Here is a 20,114-nt window from a genome sequence, read left to right on the forward strand (position 1 = left end):
GTAAAGTTTTTATCATGGTTTATTTGAAAACAGAAAATAGATTTTATATTTATAGTTCAGAGTGGCCCTGAATTCTTGGTGGTCCTCCAGCTTTGGCCATACATAGATGGGTTTTTAAGTATGCCCCACCAAGTTCACCTGTAAGAGTTTCGTACTCATGAATAATTTTTATGAGGTGTGTGTGGGGGGGGGTCTGTGTTTGTGTAGGTGCATGCTTGTGTTCATGCATGGGCAGTGTGGGAGAGCCTCAGGTATCTTGTGCCACTCTTCATGTTAGTTCTTCGAGACAGTATCTATCATAGGCTGGTGGCCAGCAAGCCTCAGGGATCCTGCTATCTCTGCCACCCAAAGCACTGGGGTTCCAGACATGTACATGGCCATGCCTGGTTTTCATGGGTACTGGGGATTTGAACTCAGACCTTCATGCTTGTGTAGTAAGAGTTCTTACCCACTTACCCATTTTAAACAAAAATGAAGCAGTTTAAGGAAAGCTTTGAAAACTTATTTTTCTAATAGTCTCTGTATTATAGAGTTATATAAATTCATTAAAATGTCAGTTGATCATAGTTAAATCCTAAGATCTCTGAAGGCAGATAGTAGTAAATTTTGATCAGGAGTATTTGGAGTATTAGACTGGCATTTGGGAACCATTTATATAGGGAAAGAATAGTAGTGCTTAGTTATGGATTTGAGAGGCTTATAGAGTCAAGGTCTGCTAGGTGTGGTGGCACATGTCTTTAATCCCACCACTCGAGTAAGAAGCAGGCTGATTTCTGAGTTTGAAGCCAGCCTGGTGTATATGGCGAGTTCTAGGCCAGTCAGGACTACAGAGACTTTGTCTCAAAGACAAGTTGAGATCTACAAGGTTTGTTGAATATGGTTTCCATGAAAGTGGACTCTTCATACAGCAGTGATTGCTCACAATTGGTACAAATTAATAGTTACTCTCTAGGTAGGTACCTAGTGTGCTAACAGCACAAAAGTTACTCTTTCAGAAGTTGTTTTCCAGAGATTTACATGTATGGGCCTGGCTTACTTGATGCCTTGATCAGAGACTCCTGTGTGTCTCTCATGGCTTGATGCGTATCCTGCATTGTTCAGATTCTGGACACCCAAGCTGTGAGTTGTTTTTGTGTACAATAGGAAGTCTACTGACATCACTGAACAGTAGGTAGTTAAATAGTTTTGCTTCTTTGATAAACTCACTTTTAACAAAAGCATGAGAATATGAATTTTTTTTATTTTCTAGCACATTACAGGGTGTGAAATGTAGCTTAATAGGCATGTGTGAGACCCAGCACCACCTTGTAGGAAGACAGCAATAACCAAAACACTCCACCACAGTCAGGAAAGGAAAGTTTGTGGTGTAGCAGTAGCCTTAGACCAGAACACACTCCAGCTCTGCTGGCTTGGATCACAGCACGCACCACAGGCTAACCTGCAGTCTGGAATTTGTAAATGGACGTTTCCTGTCCCAGCTGCCCAATCCCAAATAACCGACTCAGAGGCTTACTATTGCTTATAAATGCTTTGCCAGTAGTTCAGGCTTGTTATTGGCTAACTCTTATACTTAAATTAACCCATATTTCTATTTATGCTTTGCCATGTGACTCATGACTTGTTACTCATTTTCTTCACTTGCTGCTTGCTTGGCAGCAGCTGACCTCTCCTGACTCCGCCCTCTTTTTCTCATCATTACCAGTTTGGCTTTCCCGCCTAACTTCCTGCCCAGCTACGCCCTGTCAACTTTTAATTACCCAATGAGAGTAATACATATTCATAGTATAGAAAAGCATTGTCCCACATCAGGGATTCCCTGTTTCAGAGTCTCAGAAGTTAGGATGGCAGGCCTGAGCACCATGTGCTGGGCCTAGGTTATTTTTTAATGTGTGTTTTCAGGTAATTTCCAATGAGAAATGAGTAGTCTTAGAAGTTTCTGGTATTTAAAGCAGCAGCCAGTGGCAGAGCTGTGGGCTTTGTTGGCTGCTCTGTGAAGCAGAACCACCTCTTCATTACTGCTGTCATGGTTGGTGTCTGCCCCAGTTTGCTCCTTTGTGGCTGTGATAAAACACCAGGACATAAAGCAGCTCAGGGAGGAAGGGTTTATGCAAATAAATGCCCTCACAGACATGCTCGAGGGCCATCCTGGGTGGTAATTCCTTAGGTGAGAAGATCAGGCATCTCAGTATCTGAATACCCTTTAGACAGTATGTCTCATTTAGGGAATTAATGAACAAATGATGTGTTGAGTAGCTCAGGGAATAAAAATCTAACCTTCTTTTCTTCATTCAAGAGGTGAGCATACTGTACTCATGGTTTAATAAAGCCTGTAATTGAGTTGCTTTGCCAATTAATAGAAACTTCTAAACTTTAGTCACAAATACATGTATTTTGATTTCTAAGCATATTTCTTGATAAAAGGTGATTTAAAATGTAACTCTTAAAATTTTCCTTTAGAAAGATTTTTCATACTGATTGTTGAATGATTGTCAGGGCAGTAACAAAAGAACTAGGAAAAGCAATTTGAATAATGTATTTTGTTTCAATTAATGTGATATATTTTAGTTCAAAACCAATACCCAGCATCAATTTGTGTGTAAGAAGAACACCCTTCCTCTGTCCCCTCTTTCTGGTCTTTTTACTGAAAAGCAGTGGTGTGAGGTCCTGTTGAGACAGTTAGCTGCTGTAGTCTGACGGGTGGAAAACATTCCTGAGCATGCCTTACTGGAGAGGTGAGTGGGCTGGGAAACTGGGGAGTATGTAGTAGAGTGGTGGCTGCTGAGTGGTGTCTGTTCTGGGAGATTCAGAGTTGATACAAGTTATAGTATGGAAGAAGCCTTGGATGACTAGGGACCAGGACAGAAAATGGGAACCAGATTATGAAAGATCTTTTTGAATTTATATCTGTCCCTTTTGACTGGAGGCATTTGAACAGGGAGGGAGTTTAGCAGGTGACAGATGATGTACAGAGTAGACTAGCAGACTACACTTGGGCAGATTGGAGCTGGGACTTGTAGGGCAGTTTCTTTTCTTTCTCTGTTTTTTGCCTGTTATTTTGGCTTTTTCAAGACAGAGTCTCACTATGTTGCTCTGGGTGTCTTGGAACTCACTATGCGGACCAGGCTGGCCTCAAACTCACAAAGATCTGCCTGCCTCTGCCTCCCAAGTACTGGGTTTAAAGATGTGTCCACCATGTCCCGCAAAAGAGTAATTGTTAAATACAATTTTCTTGCCTTTTTTTCAGGGAGGATGCTGAGAGCTGTGTCTTTAATACACACACAAATGTGTAGGAAATAGTTGCGGGCAATTTCAGGACTTAGAATTGGAATTCCTTGGACTTTCATGTATGTCAGAATAGCTTGAATTTAAAAATTACCATGAATAACTTTCAAAAAATGCACTGAAGCTTAAGATTTGAAATTAAAAAAATTCTCACTTTTATTATATTCTCACCCTTGCTTTGCTTTTTATTTGTACTAGTTGCCTTTTGGACTTTGATTTCAACTTCAAAGTTTGTACTATCTTCTGCCTGCTGTTTCCTACCCTTTCTGTCTCCTCCTGACCTCTGCCTCTGGTTCCTTATTCTGTTGGCCTCTGTGGCAATCCCAACCACTAGCAAGGGCTTCAATGGCTATAGTACGAGTTTGGAAATTGGAAGTTTTTGTTTGAGAAGGTATAACAGTAAGGAATACCCCCAGAAATAGAAGCTTCTAGCAGGTGGCATAGGAGCTTATAAGTAAGAACTTCTGCTTTGCTATGGAAATCTCTATAGAGTGAAGTTTGTTGAAGGAAGTGTCTGATTTCTCATCCCAGTTAGCATTGGACTGATCTTTAATTTCTTGGGTCACAGTTGTTTGAGACATAGTTGGAGAAATTGCACAGTTAATGTTGGACTAAGTAGAAAAGACTTTAGGAAAGCCTGAAAAACAGTTTGTAAATCTCTAGGCAGAAAATGACACCCACCATTTTTATTATAGCTGATAGAGTAAATCTAAAATGTCACAAATTTTAAGGATTTACTTTAGATCACTAGAAATAAAAGACTATCAATCTAAGTATTACATGATGTTAAGGTGCCCTCTGGTTATAAGACTCTAACCTGAGATTTTAACAATGGAAAAGGTATTACAGAATCTGAAACAGGATGTTTCTTCAGTCTTTTATCTGTAATACTAATTTATCTCCTTGAATAAGTTGCAGAAGAATACACATATATGTAAATCGTATTTGTGCCTTTCTGAAATACTTTGTGGTATTCAAAAGTAAGACTAAAAATTATTACAGGGAAAATAAGATTAGGACAGGTCATTCAACCTAAGAAACCTAAAAAAACCAGTAACCATTTTAGTGAAAGTGCTGGCACGTCTAGAGATGCATTAGCTTCCAGTGAGTACAGGTGCAGGACTCTATAGTTTACAAAGGCAGAAGCTTGGCTGAGCGAGGTATACAGTAATGGTGCAAAGGCAAATATTCACATCAAGCGTCGTGGGACAAGGCTGTGGCTGTGAGTGCAGGAGTTAGTCCCAGTGTAGTTACAGGGCAGTAGAATCAGACTTCCTGAGGAATGCTGGCTTGTCAGAGTGGCCTTTTTTAAACTAAAGCATCTTTCATGTGTCCCCTCATGCCCTTATTTATCAATTTTGATGACCTAATCTGAGGAAAGGAAACATGCATTTAGTTCTCAGTTTCTCTACATGTGTTGAATTTTCCCCTTGTTGAGTTTGTAATTTTTTTTACTATGTCCTTAACCTCCTTTATCATAACTGCTCCAGTCTAATGATTAATTTGTTTCTCTAATACTTGGTAATTGTGTTACTCATTTGGATTTTAAAGTGTGACGCTACAGTTATTTTCTTACCTGCTAATCTATAGTTCATTGACTCATGGCTGTCTGATTTCTGATAATAAATTTTATATCTGGGCTGTAATTTTATATTCTCTGCATTATCTATAAATTTTGGAGGTGGTTTCTCTTCCAACATTAATACCTTCCTGGAGCCATGCTCAAGTCCAGTGTAGGAAATTCTGGGCTTACCGTGTTCTTACGGAAAGTGAAACGATGGAAAGACCCATAATGCCTTGCTTTATTGGGCTGCGTTTGTTTCTGTCTTAGCATACTGACTTCACTTCCTTGCAGTCGAACAGTCTTAAGGATGAAGCTCAGTGGTGTCCAGTTGAGGTAAATGTGTCCAGACTTTGGGCTTGTGTGAACGATGGCACAGTGGCACAGCCAGCAAGTTAGAGAAACGTGGGCCAATATCTGCAAGCCAGAGTTTGGGTTTTCTGTTTGTTTGTTTGGTTTTTCAAGACAGGGTTTCTCTGTGTAGTTCTGGCTGTCCTGAAACTCACTTTGTAGACCAGGCTGGCCTTGAACTCACAGAAATCCTCCTGCCTCTGCCTCCCTAGTGTAAGTGCTAGGATTAAAGGTGCGCGCCATTACTGCCAGAGTCAAAGTTTAGATACATGTCGCTGGTGTATGGTGGCACCGTACGGTGGGAAAATGAGTTGTTGAAAACGTGAGGTGTGGAGAGAGGACGGCTCGGGCTATGCACGCACTTGCAGCTCCTGCAGAGCCACCCATAACCTCAGTTCCACAGGACCCAGTGCCTCTCTGACCTCTGAGGGCACATAGCATGCATGTCACATACAGACCTACACTGAAGCAACAATATTTACACATTACATAAATATAGAAATCTAGGACCTGGAAGACAAGCCGGCTGGGGCAGCAGTTGCCACTACGCCGAACAAATATGTAATGGAGAGATGGGAAGATAGAGTACGTGATGGAGAGAAGGGAAAGAAAAGCGGGTGGTTCATGCACTCTGGAGAGAGGTAGAACTGGAGATGCAATAGCGGTGAGGAACAGGCCTATATGAGAAGCCATGCTGATGTCCTGGGGCTGTGGTGTCACTGTGTGCTGCTCCTGAAGGCCATATCTGGGTCTGAAGCCCCCTCTAGCTGGTGTCTGTGTTGAAAACCATGGCCTGTGTTACCATCAAAGGCCAAGTGGATGACCTTGGTCTAGGCTGCTCCCTGAAGCCACATCTGAGTGTGGTGCTTAGCTGGACATGCCCCTTCACTATTGGCAGGACAGCTGGCCCCACTCCTTGCTGGCTGCCCAGGAGAGCTCTGAGGGCATGAGTGTAGGAGAGCTGGCCCTGCCTCTTGTTGGCCATGGAGTGGTGCCAGCACAGGATAGTTGACCTTGCCCCTTGCCAGGGCAGTGCTGGAGAGTTGGCCCCAATGGCACGAGTGCAGGAGATCCAGTCCTGCCTTTACCAGCTTCCACAGGTAGGAGAGTCAGCTGTACCCCTCCCCTGGGAAAAGTGGGAGAGCTGGCCCTGGTGGCATGGGCACAGGAGAGCAGGTGGAATGACCAACTCAGCTACTACCCAGACCCAGATCCAGGGCTTTAAGTTGGCCCACTCCAACATCTACCCCATCCCTGAGCTACTGGAGTCTGTGAAGGACCCAGTCCTGTGTAATCAAAGCTGCAGGATCTCCGTGACACAGCACAACAAGAGGATATTGGAGAGGAGTCCCAGTGAGGGTCTGCTATTGATGGTGTAGCAGAAACCTGCGGCCTGGAGCCAGACCTGTGTCTCATTGCAATGAACATTTTTAGTCAAAGGATATACTTGGTGTGATGCACTGCAGTTTCCACAGCGAGATTGTTTTCTTTTTGGGGGGAGGTTTGAAGGGTGGCGGGCGGACATGGAGACGATTGGGATTGGGTTGTATGATATGAAATTCACAAAGAGTCAATTAAAATAATTCCTAAAATGTATTTTTTTTTTAAATTTAGGGCTTAGATTTTGGTAACCTTTGGAATCTGGCAAAATTAGTGTTTCTTGGATAGCAAAATTTAATGTTGACTTCACTATGCAAATACATTTTGAGTGTTTTCTTAAGCAAATAAGTATGTTTGATGTGTACTTTAAAATATCACTACCAAGAGAAAATAAAGGAGCATAATAGTGGGCAAGGATGAAATGAAGGGAATGGTCTTGGAGACTGGGGGAAGGAAGGAAGAACAAGAGATTAGTGAGGTGCTAGTCTAAGGGCTTTGACTACAACTTAGGTAGGATTTATACTGTCTTGGAATATTTATAATTTCGTCACTTGTGAAAGTGATTGTAAGTGTGTAATCATGCACATGTGCATGCCTAGCTCTGTGTGTGTGTGTGTGTGTGTGTGTGTAGTGAATGCATGCATGTGAATGTAGATGCCTTCCTTCTGTGTATGAGTATACAGAGACCAGAACAGTGCATACTGATATTTTCTGTTTCTTTCTGCTTTAGTGCCTTCAGTAGGATTTCTCAGTTTCAGTATTGAGAATCAAACCTAGGGCCTTATGCACAGTAGGGACGCTTTTACCAATGAACTATAGTCCCATCTCCTTTATCTTAATTTTTGTTAAAAAATGAGAAAAAGTTAGGAACTGGCTATATTACAGCATTCTTCATTTTGTATTCTAGCTGCTCAGTTTATTTACTCACGACGTGACAATCCTGTAGAAGAATATGGTTATGAAGATCTGAAAGAGTCTTCTAATTCTCTTTTGAATCACCAATTAAGTGAACTTGACCAAGGTATGACTTTTTAAAAATAGCATATCTCTTCATTAGCTGAAAATGATTAATCATTACGTAAGAATTTGTAAAGTTTATTGAGATTATTCATAGTAATGAATATGAACAGTAATGATACAAACATATCTTGTTCTTTGAAGGAAAATTTGCATCTTATTTAATGTGTCTATTGAGAAGTCAGTTGAATTGTATGATTGAGAATTTGATTCCATTAAGTCTATCAGCTGTTGAATACCCGGGATTTTTGACTGAGTTTTCTCATTCTTTCATGTTTTACAAGGAAGAGAAATTCCCGTGATTTGTTCGAACAATTTTTAAAGAATTGTGGTCCATAAGGTTTTAGAGAGCTGATGACTAAATGACTTTACATTTAACAACAAGAAGGATAGCTTCCAAGAAGTTTAAGGAAAAAACCTCTGAAAAGCAGAGTAACCCAGAATAACAACTGCAGCTGTTATGTCTGTGAGTGAACCTGTAAGGTGGAACCTGTAAGCAGCATTGATTGTTTGCTTCTTTTTAACTCTTTTAAACATTTGAAAAGCATAGCTATGTTTCGGCTTCCTTTTACTAATACATTTCACATGTGACATTGCTTCAAGCATTTCTCAAACCATAGATTGATAGAGTAATCTGGCCAGGTACTGGCTGTCTGGAGAATGCGTGAGGCTGAGCTGCTCTGCTCCCCCTTTGCAGTTGTACTTTTCCTATACATGTTGCTAAATGTAAAGTTTATAATTAATTGACTTGGAAAGAGAAAGAAATGGGAGATCTGTAAGCTGATCTTTGAATATGTTAATAAAACAATTACTGGGGCTAGAGAGGCGGCTCAGTGGTTAAGAGCACTTGCTGTTCTTCTAGGAGACCTGGATTCAGTTCCCTGTACCCACATGGTGGTCCACAGAGCATCCATTACTCCAGTTCCATGGGATCAGATACTCGCTTCTGACCTCTGGGGCAGTAGACTTGGGCATGATGCATATTCATACATGAAGGCAAAACACTCATATATAGGGAATAAATATTTTTTTAAATGCCAAGGGCTAACAAAATCAGGGTAAATAGAAGGAAGGCATAACTACATAAATCAGAAAGTAGGAGAAATTAAATTTTGTCAACTCTGTAGATTGACTTGGATATCTGGTGGATGTCAGAGGTAGTGCTGTACTCAGGAGTGTTAGCATAGTCATGAGGGATAAGAAGGCAGGAGGAGAGTAGAGGTCCTTTTTCTGCCACCTGTGCTTCTGTGGTCACTGATTAAGTCCAAGTTATTTGAGAAAGGAGGCTAACTTTCCATCCTGACATTTAACTACTTACATAGCAGGGATAATTGTGACTCATGTTAACTAACTGCTTAGCAGGCTCTCTGTTAACATACTGAATCTTCCTGGCCTTTTTGGTCAGTCATTTCATAGGAACACGAATAGGCTATGGATTAGTTAGGCCCGCCTGACTGTAGTCCCCACTTTTCCTCTTTATGAATGTGTAGGAATAGATGCTATGATTAATGAGTAGAGGTTCTGATACCTCTTCTGCTAAATATTGCCATCCAGTTTCAGTGATTCATGTATTAGTTCAGTACATAATTCTTTCCTAGTAACAGGGAAAGCCTGTGTAAATCTTACACAGAGCCAAAGCAGAATTTATTTTTGTAATTAGAAAGTGCAGTTAAGCATGCAGTATGGCTTTTACTAAGTCTTGATAGTAGATGCCTTATCATGTTCAACATAGAAACTTAAGAGCTGCATGTGAATTACATTCTGTGACATGTCTGGCATACAGAGTTTCTGTGAGGATTGGATATTACGAGTGTGAAAATTGGCAAGTGCGTATACACAAATGAGTATCTGTTTTGATTATTTAGCTTTTAGGTACTTGGTCCCATTTTAGCTCTTAAGGATGTAAGACTGATTATGTTATACTGACTTTATCATAGCTGAGTTATAAGGAAAATGAAAATCTTTAAGCAGTGCAATCCCAGGTTTAATTATGGTTTAAAAAATGAATGTTCCTTTCCTTCTTTATTTCTTAGATTTGATTATTTTGGTCTTAAATTATTTTGATAATTTTAAAGGATGATATTTGTCGGTAATAGAGAGAGAGCTCAGCTAGTTTGGAAAAAAATTAGTGGTTTGTGACATGTAAGAAATATAGTTAGTGGTTGCCTGGGATCACCAACAAGTTTATAATAGTCTCACACAATCCCCTTCCCTGTCTAGGCATGCTTGAAGTGATTGGGAGAAATTTCACTATGACTGTCTCAAAATGTTAATGTGTCATTTGTATTTTTTTAAAGATTTGTTATTTTTGATTATGTGTATATGTGTGTGTCTGTGTTGGCATGTGCACATGAGTGAAGATGTCTGGAGACCTCAAAAGAGGGCACTAGATTCTCTGGAGTTGCAGTTATAGGCTGATCTGATTGACCCAATGTCAGTGCTTGGGAACCAAATTTGGGTCCGTCTGTAAGAATGGTACCTATCTGCTTTACCCTCCGAGCCATCTCTCCAGCTCCATCCGTTTGTATTTTTTAAGCAATTGGGAACATGTAACCTTATCCTGTACTGAGAATATATATTGTTGTATACAATTTGTATGTATTTTTTCAAGTATTATTTAGAAACATTACATTGATTTCTTCATTTCTGAGATGTGAGAAGACAGTGCATAGTAGAAAAATATAACCATTGTAAGTAATTTGTACTAAAGAAAAGGAGAGTTTGATTTGCTAGTATAATTTAAAAGTCTCTGTTCACATGTGAAGATCTTTCACGATGCTGTATAGTACAGCTCTTTGTCTCTGTTGTGTGTTCTAGCTCGTCTGTACTCATGCCTTGATCACATGCGAGAGGTGCTGGGAGATGCTGCGCCTGATGACGTACTGATTGAAGCAATTCTGAAAAACAAGTTTGATGTCCAGAAGGCTTTGTCAGTGGTTCTGGAACAAGACAATGTGCAGAACACGAAGGAGAAGAGTGAAAGAGCAGTGTCTGCAGGAAAGGCGTCGAAAGGTATGCTTTCACTCCTCCTATCCGCTGTTCACGGTCTGAGCAAAAAGATAATTTGCTTGAGTTGTTAGTTGGCTACTTCAGGAATCTCAGTTATTATCAGTTGGCTTTCTAGTTTGCAATTTTGTAAAGGCATTTTTATTTTATGTATATGAGTGTTTTGCCTACATTTGTTATCTGTGCCCCACATGTATGCAGTGTCTTAGGAGGTCAAAAGAAGGTGTTGGATCCCCGGAACTGGAGTTAAGGATGGTTGTGAGCCACTGTGTGGGTGCTGGGAACCAAACCACGTCCTCAGAAAGAGAAGATTGACAATGCTCTTGACTACCTAGCCAGCGCTAGCCCCCAGTTTGGGGATTTTTAATTTGAGTTTTGTGTTCGCCTCTTGTGTATTTGCATAACCAACAGCACAAAGAAAATAAAATCAGATAAAAGAAGACATTTTCCTTCTTGTTAGTTTCTTATTGAACTTTATAAAATCCTAATGAAATGAGACATAAATGAGTATCCAGCCATTAGTGATAAAAATTCCTCTGTACTTAGGTCATAGATTAAAGTATTAAAATTATACTCTTCATATTTAATTTTTAGCAAGTGTATAAAAAACAAGAATAGGTTTTTAATTTTAAATTTGTAGGTTTGGGGTTTAGAATTTTGTGGACATGAGAACTGAGGTACAGTTGTATTAATTGGCGTGATTCTGTTAGTTGGAGTGTGGTCATTTGTCAACTGGATTGACACGTTCTTTAATCTTTGGGTTAGGCCTCTGCAAAATTGCACGCAGCCTACCTCTGTGAAATCAGTATGTTTCTGTATGTGGGGATTGGGGCTCAGGCGTACTTTTTTTTTCTTTTTAGGTTTTTCGAGACAGGGTTTTTCTGTAGCCTTTGGAGTCTGTCCTGGAACTAGCTCTGGTGTAGACCAGGATGGCCTCGAACTCACAGAGATCCTCCTGCCTCTGCCTCCCGAGTGCTGGGATTAAAGGTGTGCACCACTACCACCCAGCTCAGACGTACTTTTAATTGATTGTAATGATTATGTCTTCTCTATTAATAAAGTATCCCTAGAACACAGAAAATCACAGGTGGTGTTTGCCTGTTGTTTTTAATGTATTAAAATACAGAGAAAAATGAACCCAGTTTTTATATTTTAAAAGAAGTTTTAAAAGCTTTAAAATTTAAAGTTTTAAAAGTTTAAAAAGTTTTAAAATGGTAATCATGGCAATTTCACTGTGATAGAGCTTCACATTCATGAAATCTATGATTCCATGATAAATCCATGGAAATTAGAATGTTTACTCACATACAGCAGTGAAAATAGTGTGAAGGTCATCTTAGGTTGTTAGAGGTACTATTCCTCTTTTGTTTTCCTCATTGTCCCTGTTGCTAAATAATGAACATGTATCGCTTTAGTTGTAATCAAAGGAAGCACTTAGTAATTAAATGCCTTATTTCATGTCTCCTTTTGGTTGCTGTGACTGTCTTCTGCAAATGTGAACTCGCTCATCTGAACATTAATGGCTCTTGTAAGGTAAGGAGTCTTATTTTCTTCTAATGAAGTTTCAGTTGAAAATTCTTGCCCTCAATCAGAAAATCATTTGGATAGCAGTAGCAAATCTTTTGATTGTTCTAGTGCAATAGCAAAATATGGATCACATAATTCTTCACTTGTGCCAAGTCACTATTTACTTCATAGAAAAAAGAAACTTGACAGACCTCAAAGTGAAAAGGAGCTAGAATCATGTAAGTTAACAAAGGAGCTGTCCCTGACACCCCTGACTGATGATATGCCAAGAGATCCTTGTGCACGCCAGCCGTCAGCCAGTCTGTCTTCCACAGTCAGTCTGCCCCCCACAGTCAGTCTGCAGAGTGGGCCTTGTAAGACTCCAGATGCTCCTGCATCTGAGCGTGCTCCCGAGGAGGATTTCACTTTCAAAGGAGTACCAGACTTAAAGTCCTTAATGAGAGGGAACATAGCAGCCAGTGGTTCTCTGGGTGTTCAAAGCAGTGTGCTACCTGATTTTCAAAGCATGCCAGTGCAGACCATCTTGGGAAGTTTAAATAACCCGTTGCACTTACCTGTCTCATTGGAAAATAATTTTAATCCCAGTATAAACACCGAAGCTGGACAAAGTACCAAGAATAATATTGTAAAGAATAACAGTTTACCATTTTCCCAGTGTGAAAGTCTATCCCTAGCTGAGCTGGTTGAGGAACACAGAGAAAACAGTCCTAGCCAGTGCTTTGCTTTGTCCGACCTGTGTAACCAGTCATCTGCTGGCTTGGGATCCCTTTCCCTGTCACAGCTGGCAAACCGCTCTCCGTCTTCTAATGAAGTATCAGAGTTAACAGGATCCCTGTCATCGTTGGCATTTTCCAAAACTTCTCCCACAAGAGACCTGGAGAATTTGTCCCTTTCTGATTTGATTGCAAAAACGATTGAACTAGACAACTCTCCGATTAAGAGAGATTCCTTTGAGCTCAGTTTATCTGAATTGAGGAATCCTGCAATTGATTCAAATATTGATCTTAGTGTCCTGATAAAAACTCCAGAGTTTGTTTCAAAGCCTGTAGTTGACCCATCAGTTGCTCCAACAGCAGACACTAAAGTTCTAACTTCAAAGTTAGGGAAAAATTCCAGTTCTACTAAGGATAGTAAGAAAACTAAAAGAGGCTCCCTTGCTAAGAAAGCACCGTTGTCTCTGGCGTGGACCAAGGCTCTCGCTGCTAGGCCTTCAGCTTTTGCTTCAACGCTGTGTCTTCGTTACCCGCTGAAGAGCTGCAAGAGGCGCACTCTTGACCTCTACAAGACTTTCCTTTATAGCAGACAAGTTCAAGATGTGTCCGACAAAGAAATGAGTCCTCTTGTAGCAATAACGCCATTTGACTTCAAATCAGCATCCCCGGATGACATTGTAAAAGCCAATCAGAAGAAAGCATTTGCTAGAGAATAGTAATGAGAGGAAAACTCGGTTACTGTTGCAAGCTTTTTAATCTTAATGTAAAGTCTCTGTAGGATCATTTTCGATTATGGGATCAAATTGTGATTTTTATTAAAATTGTCTTAAGTCCATTTTAACAACTTAAGTTGGTAAGGATTTTTGCACTGAGAGTTTTTTTTTAAATGATGTCTTTTTGGAGTAATGACTGGTTTCATTTGAATGCTAGCTCATAGAGTATGTTTACAATGTGTATATGGAAACATTGAATTGAACCTCAGATGTTTCATTTGACAAACAACTTTCTTAAGTTTTATGAGATTTTTTTTCTATGAACTATTTTGTGCTTTTTTTTCGTAAATGAATGTGCAACTACTTGGGCTTATTGTATGAAATTTGTTCTTAGAATGCATAGCATAGTTGAGATATGCTTATATTTTCAAATATTATTGGCATCATTCCTAGTTTTATTATTTTTCTTAGGTGACTACTACAACTTTCCTATTAGAAATTTTTGAAATTCTTGATTTTTGAAAGTACTATGAATTATGGTTGAGGTGTATTTTTAATGATAAGATAAAAATCTTTTAAGGGACCATGTATATATTGCAGCTGAACTAATACATAACTTATTTTTATACATTATATATTTTATAGATTTTGAAGGCATCTTCTTTAAAATAAACATATAAAAAGTGTTTGGAAGTATGTTTGCATGTTATTTTAATAGGTTTTTGCCAGATTTCTTTAATAGTTTTTTTTACAGTAAATAAGGAGATATGGACCCTTCCTTTTTGCTCCTGATGACTGTATGCCTGGCAGTGACCCATCAGAGGTGGCAGATCCCATGAGAGTGCTTGTAGTCAGTAGGAGAAGGATATGTCTTCAATTGCGCTGGTCTTAGAATTTGGGAATCACCTAGAGAAGATTTTCTAAACACAGCCACTGTTACTGCTTTTTAGATGTCTGAGTTGGTTTCTGAGGATCCCTTGGGAATGTGGTTCTAGATGGTCTCCAGGTGGTACTTATGTCTGCCAAATATATATGACCAACTTAATTTCTAATAATCAGGAATATCAAGGAAAATTACTTATCAGGGATAATAACCTTTTGCCTAGAATGATAAAAAGTAGTGTTTATATTTCTTGCATAAAGCTATTCCTTAGTGAACATTGAGTAGCTGCCATCTAAATAGGAATATTTTTTTTCTGGAAACTACTTCACTATTCCTTGATTTTATTTGTGTGGTGTGTGTGTGTGTGTGTGTGTGTGTGTGTGTGTGTATTCAATTTTTTCCAGTAGTTTTAGCTGTACATGATACTGCCATAGCCAATATTCTTCTGAGCCACAGCACGAGTCCCACATAGTATTCATAACTGAGTATTTCATTGTTTATAATGTCTAGGTGATTGTAAAAACCAGAATATACATTTTAGGATTAGCATTAACATTTGGGTTACCCCCAGCTACTCTTTGGTTGTCTAGTCTTTTTTTTTTTTTTTTTTTTTTTTTTTTTTTTTTTTTTTTTTTTTTTTTTTTTTTTTTTGTGGTTCTTTTGAGACAGGATTTCCCTGTAGTTTCTAGAGCCTGTCCTGGAACTAGCTCTTGTAGACCAGGCTGGCCTCGAACTCAGAGATCCGCCTGCCTCTGCCTCCCGAGTGCTGGGATTAAAGGCGTGCGCCACCGCCGCCCGGCTTGGTTGTCTAGTCTTTCACCATCAGTTCAGTAGCTGACTTCTGTATGTGACTTACTAATTAGAGTTATGTATAGGCAGTGTCCCCTTTAGAGTGGAACTGTATTCTGAGCATTTGTGACGCATCGTCACTCCGGATAGAGTGGTTCTCTTTGCACATAAAGCCACAAATTCTCACTTAATCCACACTGAAGAGTGTGAAAGTATTATTTTACTTTTTAATGACAGTAATTTTCAAGAAGAAAAACAATACTTTGAGAACTGTACTGTTTTAAGTGAACCGTGTGTCCCTTTGTTGGCTGATTAGGATTGAAACTACCACTTGTCTTGGCTACTAGACTGTCAGACATGTGCTTGACAAGGCCTTGCCCTTTTGGCTGTGGGAATGTCAGTTTCTGAGACTCAGAGGGTGAAGCCAAGAAACTTCTTTGCTGCTTCCACTTGTGGCCATGGTCCTTGACAAAGAGGTGTGCTCATTGATAAATAAACTGTTGTTAGCGTGTTTATACTGAATGTGTACTGGCTGCTGCTCATTGACCAATTGCTGTCTTCGTAGCTCAGGGATGTTGAGTGTGTAAGGCTTACTTTATTTTCTATTTCAGATATTCATGGTGACAAACAAAGCCATTTCTGTTTGTGTTATGATTAGATATCTATTTACATAGGAATACAATAAAATTAGTCCTAAATGATGTGAAAAATGTTCAAAATTTTTGCTTTTTGCTCTTTTTGTTCTATTGTGTCCATGGGTGTTTTGTTCTGACATTGTAAAGGACAGAATTCTTAAAACTAACTGTCCAGAACCAGGAATTCATTCAGTACAGAACACTTAGCTTTTCCTTTTTCCCATTTGCATTCTCACCTATTTACCTCCTTGGCTTTCAACCTTTCTTTCTTGCTGTGTCTGGGCCATCCTGCATCTAGTTGTCACCCCAGTGATAATGTCAGGAAGGCGCTTTGGATATAAAAGGAAGCACTAAAGATAATACAGTGCAGAGAAAAAGAACAAGTTTGTAAGTGGCTGCTATTTTTTAGATTGGCCTTGAACCTATATTTGGATTATTAAATATTGGAAAAATGATGCATCATCAATTTTCTCTTTTATGTTCACAAATATATATACACAATATATATTTGTTGATAAAATTTATAGTAAATACATAAATATTTGTTTATAAAATGAGTTCTGTAGTAGCTTAGAAATTGTTTTCTGTTATTTTAGTAATGGAATGTGTGTAAACAAAGATAATGTTGGCTAGAAAGGGAGGAATTAATAGGAATTTCTATTACGTTTGTACCTATAATTATATAAAACTTGATAATTGTGTAAGTGATTTTTCAGGCTGTTGGAAACATGTCACATTCTGAGTGTATATGTACATTTTTATAAAAGCTATGTTGAAAGAAATAACAATTCTGCAGTTTTCTTAAGTTAGGTACTTACCCCTGAGAAGTTTCTATAGAAATTTGATACTTCAGAATGGTATTTTGTAATTAATGTGGAAAGTACTACTGTTTCATGTCTCTATAAATGAACTAAAAACAGTCCATCTTGGTGTGAAGAATTTCTTCTAATATTTTCATCATTTGTAGTTCTTCTTTTCTGTAGGATGTGTGTGCGTGCATGCATGTATATGTGTGTTATTTGATATTTTATGAGTCATAAAGAAACATAATTAACCATACAGGTTAGGAGTTAGGTGAATATTGATTTCAGAGATTATGGTGGAAGGAGTAAGAATTGAGTACATATTTCCTGCCTTGTCATGCTTGGGTTATATTGTGCTATTGAAAGCAGAACATTTTAGATGCAGGTGACATGCCAAGGTAACAGTGTGAGGATTCCTACTTCAAAGAGGTGGGTAGATGTAGACATGTATTTATAGCAAGTTGTAGCACATGTAATCCTGAAACTGATGTCTTTCTTTTCCCCATCTGAAGTGCTGCTTCCTTGTTTTTTTCCTGTCTTAGAAGTCCCACGATCTGTGTCTCAGATCAGAAACCTAGCATCATCTTTGATTCCTTTCTCCCTGACCTGCTACTTATAACTGATTGCCAGCACACTTATGTCTGCCTGCCACACTTATGTCTAATGTATGAGGAAGCATTTATGTATGCATATATGCATGCAGATAGTGTCAGTTCTTCTTACTTGGGGTAATCATTTCACTGAGTGATGGCAAATACTGAATTAGGATATACTGAGACATTCTTTCTATATGACATATATGATCACTGTGTCCTGTAATTGATAAGCCACTGGTTGCATGTCCATCAACCACTCAGCATATAACTTTGTTTTACACGTGCCTCTATTAAAGATACATTATTTAGTATATATTACTGTATCTCATTAATACATTGACATTGAGCTCACAGAGATTCATAAAGTACTACTTCATCTAACATTCACTTTGTATTCATAATGCCTAGGGGTTTTAGGCATATCAGTATTCTTCCAAGAAGGCAAAAATAGAAAACCATGAGAGCAAATGAACCCTGAAAAGCACATTTTCAGTACTAGAGCTGAAACAAGAGAATAGTGTTGCTGTGTTTGCTCTCACCTAGGAACTTAGCTGTTGATGGCTCTAATTCAGTGTTCAGTGTTCCATGCAAGTCTGAAAGTGATGTCCGCAGTGCCCTGAGTGGTGATTTGGGGTTGCAGATATATGGTAGTGAAAATTTGAATACCCAGATTTGGGGTCCTTGAATCAAGGGGATCTGATTCACTATTCCCCATCTTTAGTGATTTCTTTCAAGACTTCTAGCTTTGAAGAACTACAGCAACATCTAAGTAGTCTCTTGATTCAGTGCATTTTTCTCTAAAAGTATTTCATACACTAGACCCAGAGTAAATTTTCTGAAGTGTTCATGTATTCTTTTTTTTTTTGCCTAATTTTTCTTTTTTTTTTCTTTCTCATGGTTTATTTTTTTTTATATATTTAAAAATTTCCATCTCCTTCCCTCCTCCTCCCCCTCCCTCCGCTCCTCCTCCCCCTTCCCGCCCCTCCTTCTCCCCCTTCCCTCCCCTTCCCTCCACCCATACCTCCCCTCCCTCCCTCTCAAGGCCAAGGAGCCATCAGGGTTCCCCACTCTATGCTAAGTCCAAGGTCCTCCCAACTCCCCCCAGGTCCAGGAAGGTGATCGACCAAGCTGAGAAGGCTCCCACAGAGCCCGTCCATGCAGAAGAATCAGAGCCCAGCGCCAAATTTTTCTGCTTTTCTTTTTTAAGCCCTTCTTCTGATATGTTTAGTGTTACACTGTGCACACCTCCTTGAGCCTCTTCTTTCCCCCTCCCCTCTTGTACCTGACTATGTTCTCTTCAGACCAGAGTTCATACAGAGTTTTATAATATCCTGGGTTATGGTGTCTTCGTATGCATTTGTACCTCATGTATTCTTTTATTTCCACCCCATAGGAAATTGTTATCACACCTGCGGATACGTACTTTTTCTATTGCTTTTCCATATTTTTAAGTTATTTGTATTGTTTTTAAAGCTGTTATTTCTTAATTTTCATATACTTTTTTCTGCTTTAACTTTAGTAAGTTTTAGGGATATGTGTGTGTATATATATGCTACATATATTAGTCTTTATAATAGTTGTTACTTTTGATTCATATTTTGCCATGTGTTAAATTTTGGCTTTGTTTAGACAGTTTTATTCTGTTGTCCATGTTGGCCTAGATTCACTGTGTAGCCCGTGCTGGCTCTAGCTCTAACCATTCCTGCCTCAGCCTCCCAGGTGCTGGGATAACAAGGTGTGTACCTTTACTTTCAGCTCTTAGGGTATATCTTAGAAGATAAATTTTTTTCAGTTTTTAAATCAAATTTGTCTTTTTTTCTTAAGACCTTTTGTTTGGAAGTTCTGATTCGTTATATTAATTAATATAGAGTAATTCAGTTTTTAATACCTTTAACAGATTCTTTTATTTTTAACTTTTGTGTCTTTGATTCAGTGACATTGAGGGCTAACACAATAAATTTGGTTTCCCTACTAGCGTCTTTCCTCTTTATAGAAAGGTTTCTTATTAGACCTGTTGTGACATATACTAAATTGTTCTCTATCTTGGGGCTCTACTAATACATTTTTAGGTCCTGTAGCTTTGAATTTCTGTTCAGTTTTTTATAGACTGACTTACTTTCTTTCCTTTCTCTTCTCCCCTCCCTTCCTCTCTTCTCCTTTTCCCTTGCTCCTTCCCCCCCTCTCTTTCCTTTCTTTGCCTCCCTTTCTCCCTCCCTCCCTGCTTTTTTGTTTTTGTTTTTGGTTTTTTTTTGTTTTCCGAGACAAGGTTTCTCTATATAACCGTCCTGGCTGTTCAGGAACTCATTCTATAGACCAGGATGGCTTCAAACTCAAAGAGATCACCTGCTTCTGCCTCCCAAGTGCTGGGATTAAAGGTGTGCGCCACCACGCCTGGCAATAGTTTTGTTTTTCTGTGTTATCTTTCAAATAGCTTTCTTCCCCTGTTTAAGTTTTTGAGGAAAGTTGTTTAATGATTACAAAATGCCCTTGGAGACAAGAAAACACTGTCTCCATGGATACAGATGGCTTTAGATAACATTAAGCATTATTAGTATTCTAATAGATCTTCTAATATCAAGTTTAGTCTGATAATGCAGCACATTGAATATTCTCTAATGTGCTAGTTTCTTTTTGCTATCATTTTATTTAAGATGATATCCATTCATAAAATTAGTTTACAGTTGTTGGTTTATAACTTGCTGTGTAGTTGAGGATGGCTCTCTCAAACTCAGATCCTCCTACCTCAACCTTCTCAGTGGTGGAATTACAGGTCTCTATCACCATACCCAGCCCTCAGTTATTTTTAAATAAATTGACGTCTTAATATTAGACCCTCTTTGTTTTTTTACATTGAATCC

General features: G+C 38.9%; 1 protein-coding gene across 6 annotated transcripts in view; it reads left to right on the forward strand.

Moving 5' to 3' along the window:
• Hbs1l (HBS1 like translational GTPase) overlaps window positions 1-20,114 on the forward strand; it is a 73,155-nt gene that overhangs the window by 3,784 nt on the left and 49,257 nt on the right. For 2 of the 6 annotated variants that reach the window (XM_038339824.1, XM_038339825.1), the window contains exons 3-4: window positions 7,482-7,595; window positions 10,409-10,603. In XM_038339824.1, the coding sequence (XP_038195752.1) occupies window positions 7,482-7,595; window positions 10,409-10,603 (309 nt within the window). The other 4 variants (XM_038339827.1, XM_038339826.1, XM_038339829.1 and 1 more) reach the window with 4 other exon arrangements.

This window comes from Arvicola amphibius, chromosome 8 (genome assembly GCF_903992535.2).
Source record: "Arvicola amphibius chromosome 8, mArvAmp1.2, whole genome shotgun sequence".
In the NCBI taxonomy this organism is placed as follows: domain Eukaryota; kingdom Metazoa; phylum Chordata; class Mammalia; order Rodentia; family Cricetidae; genus Arvicola; species Arvicola amphibius.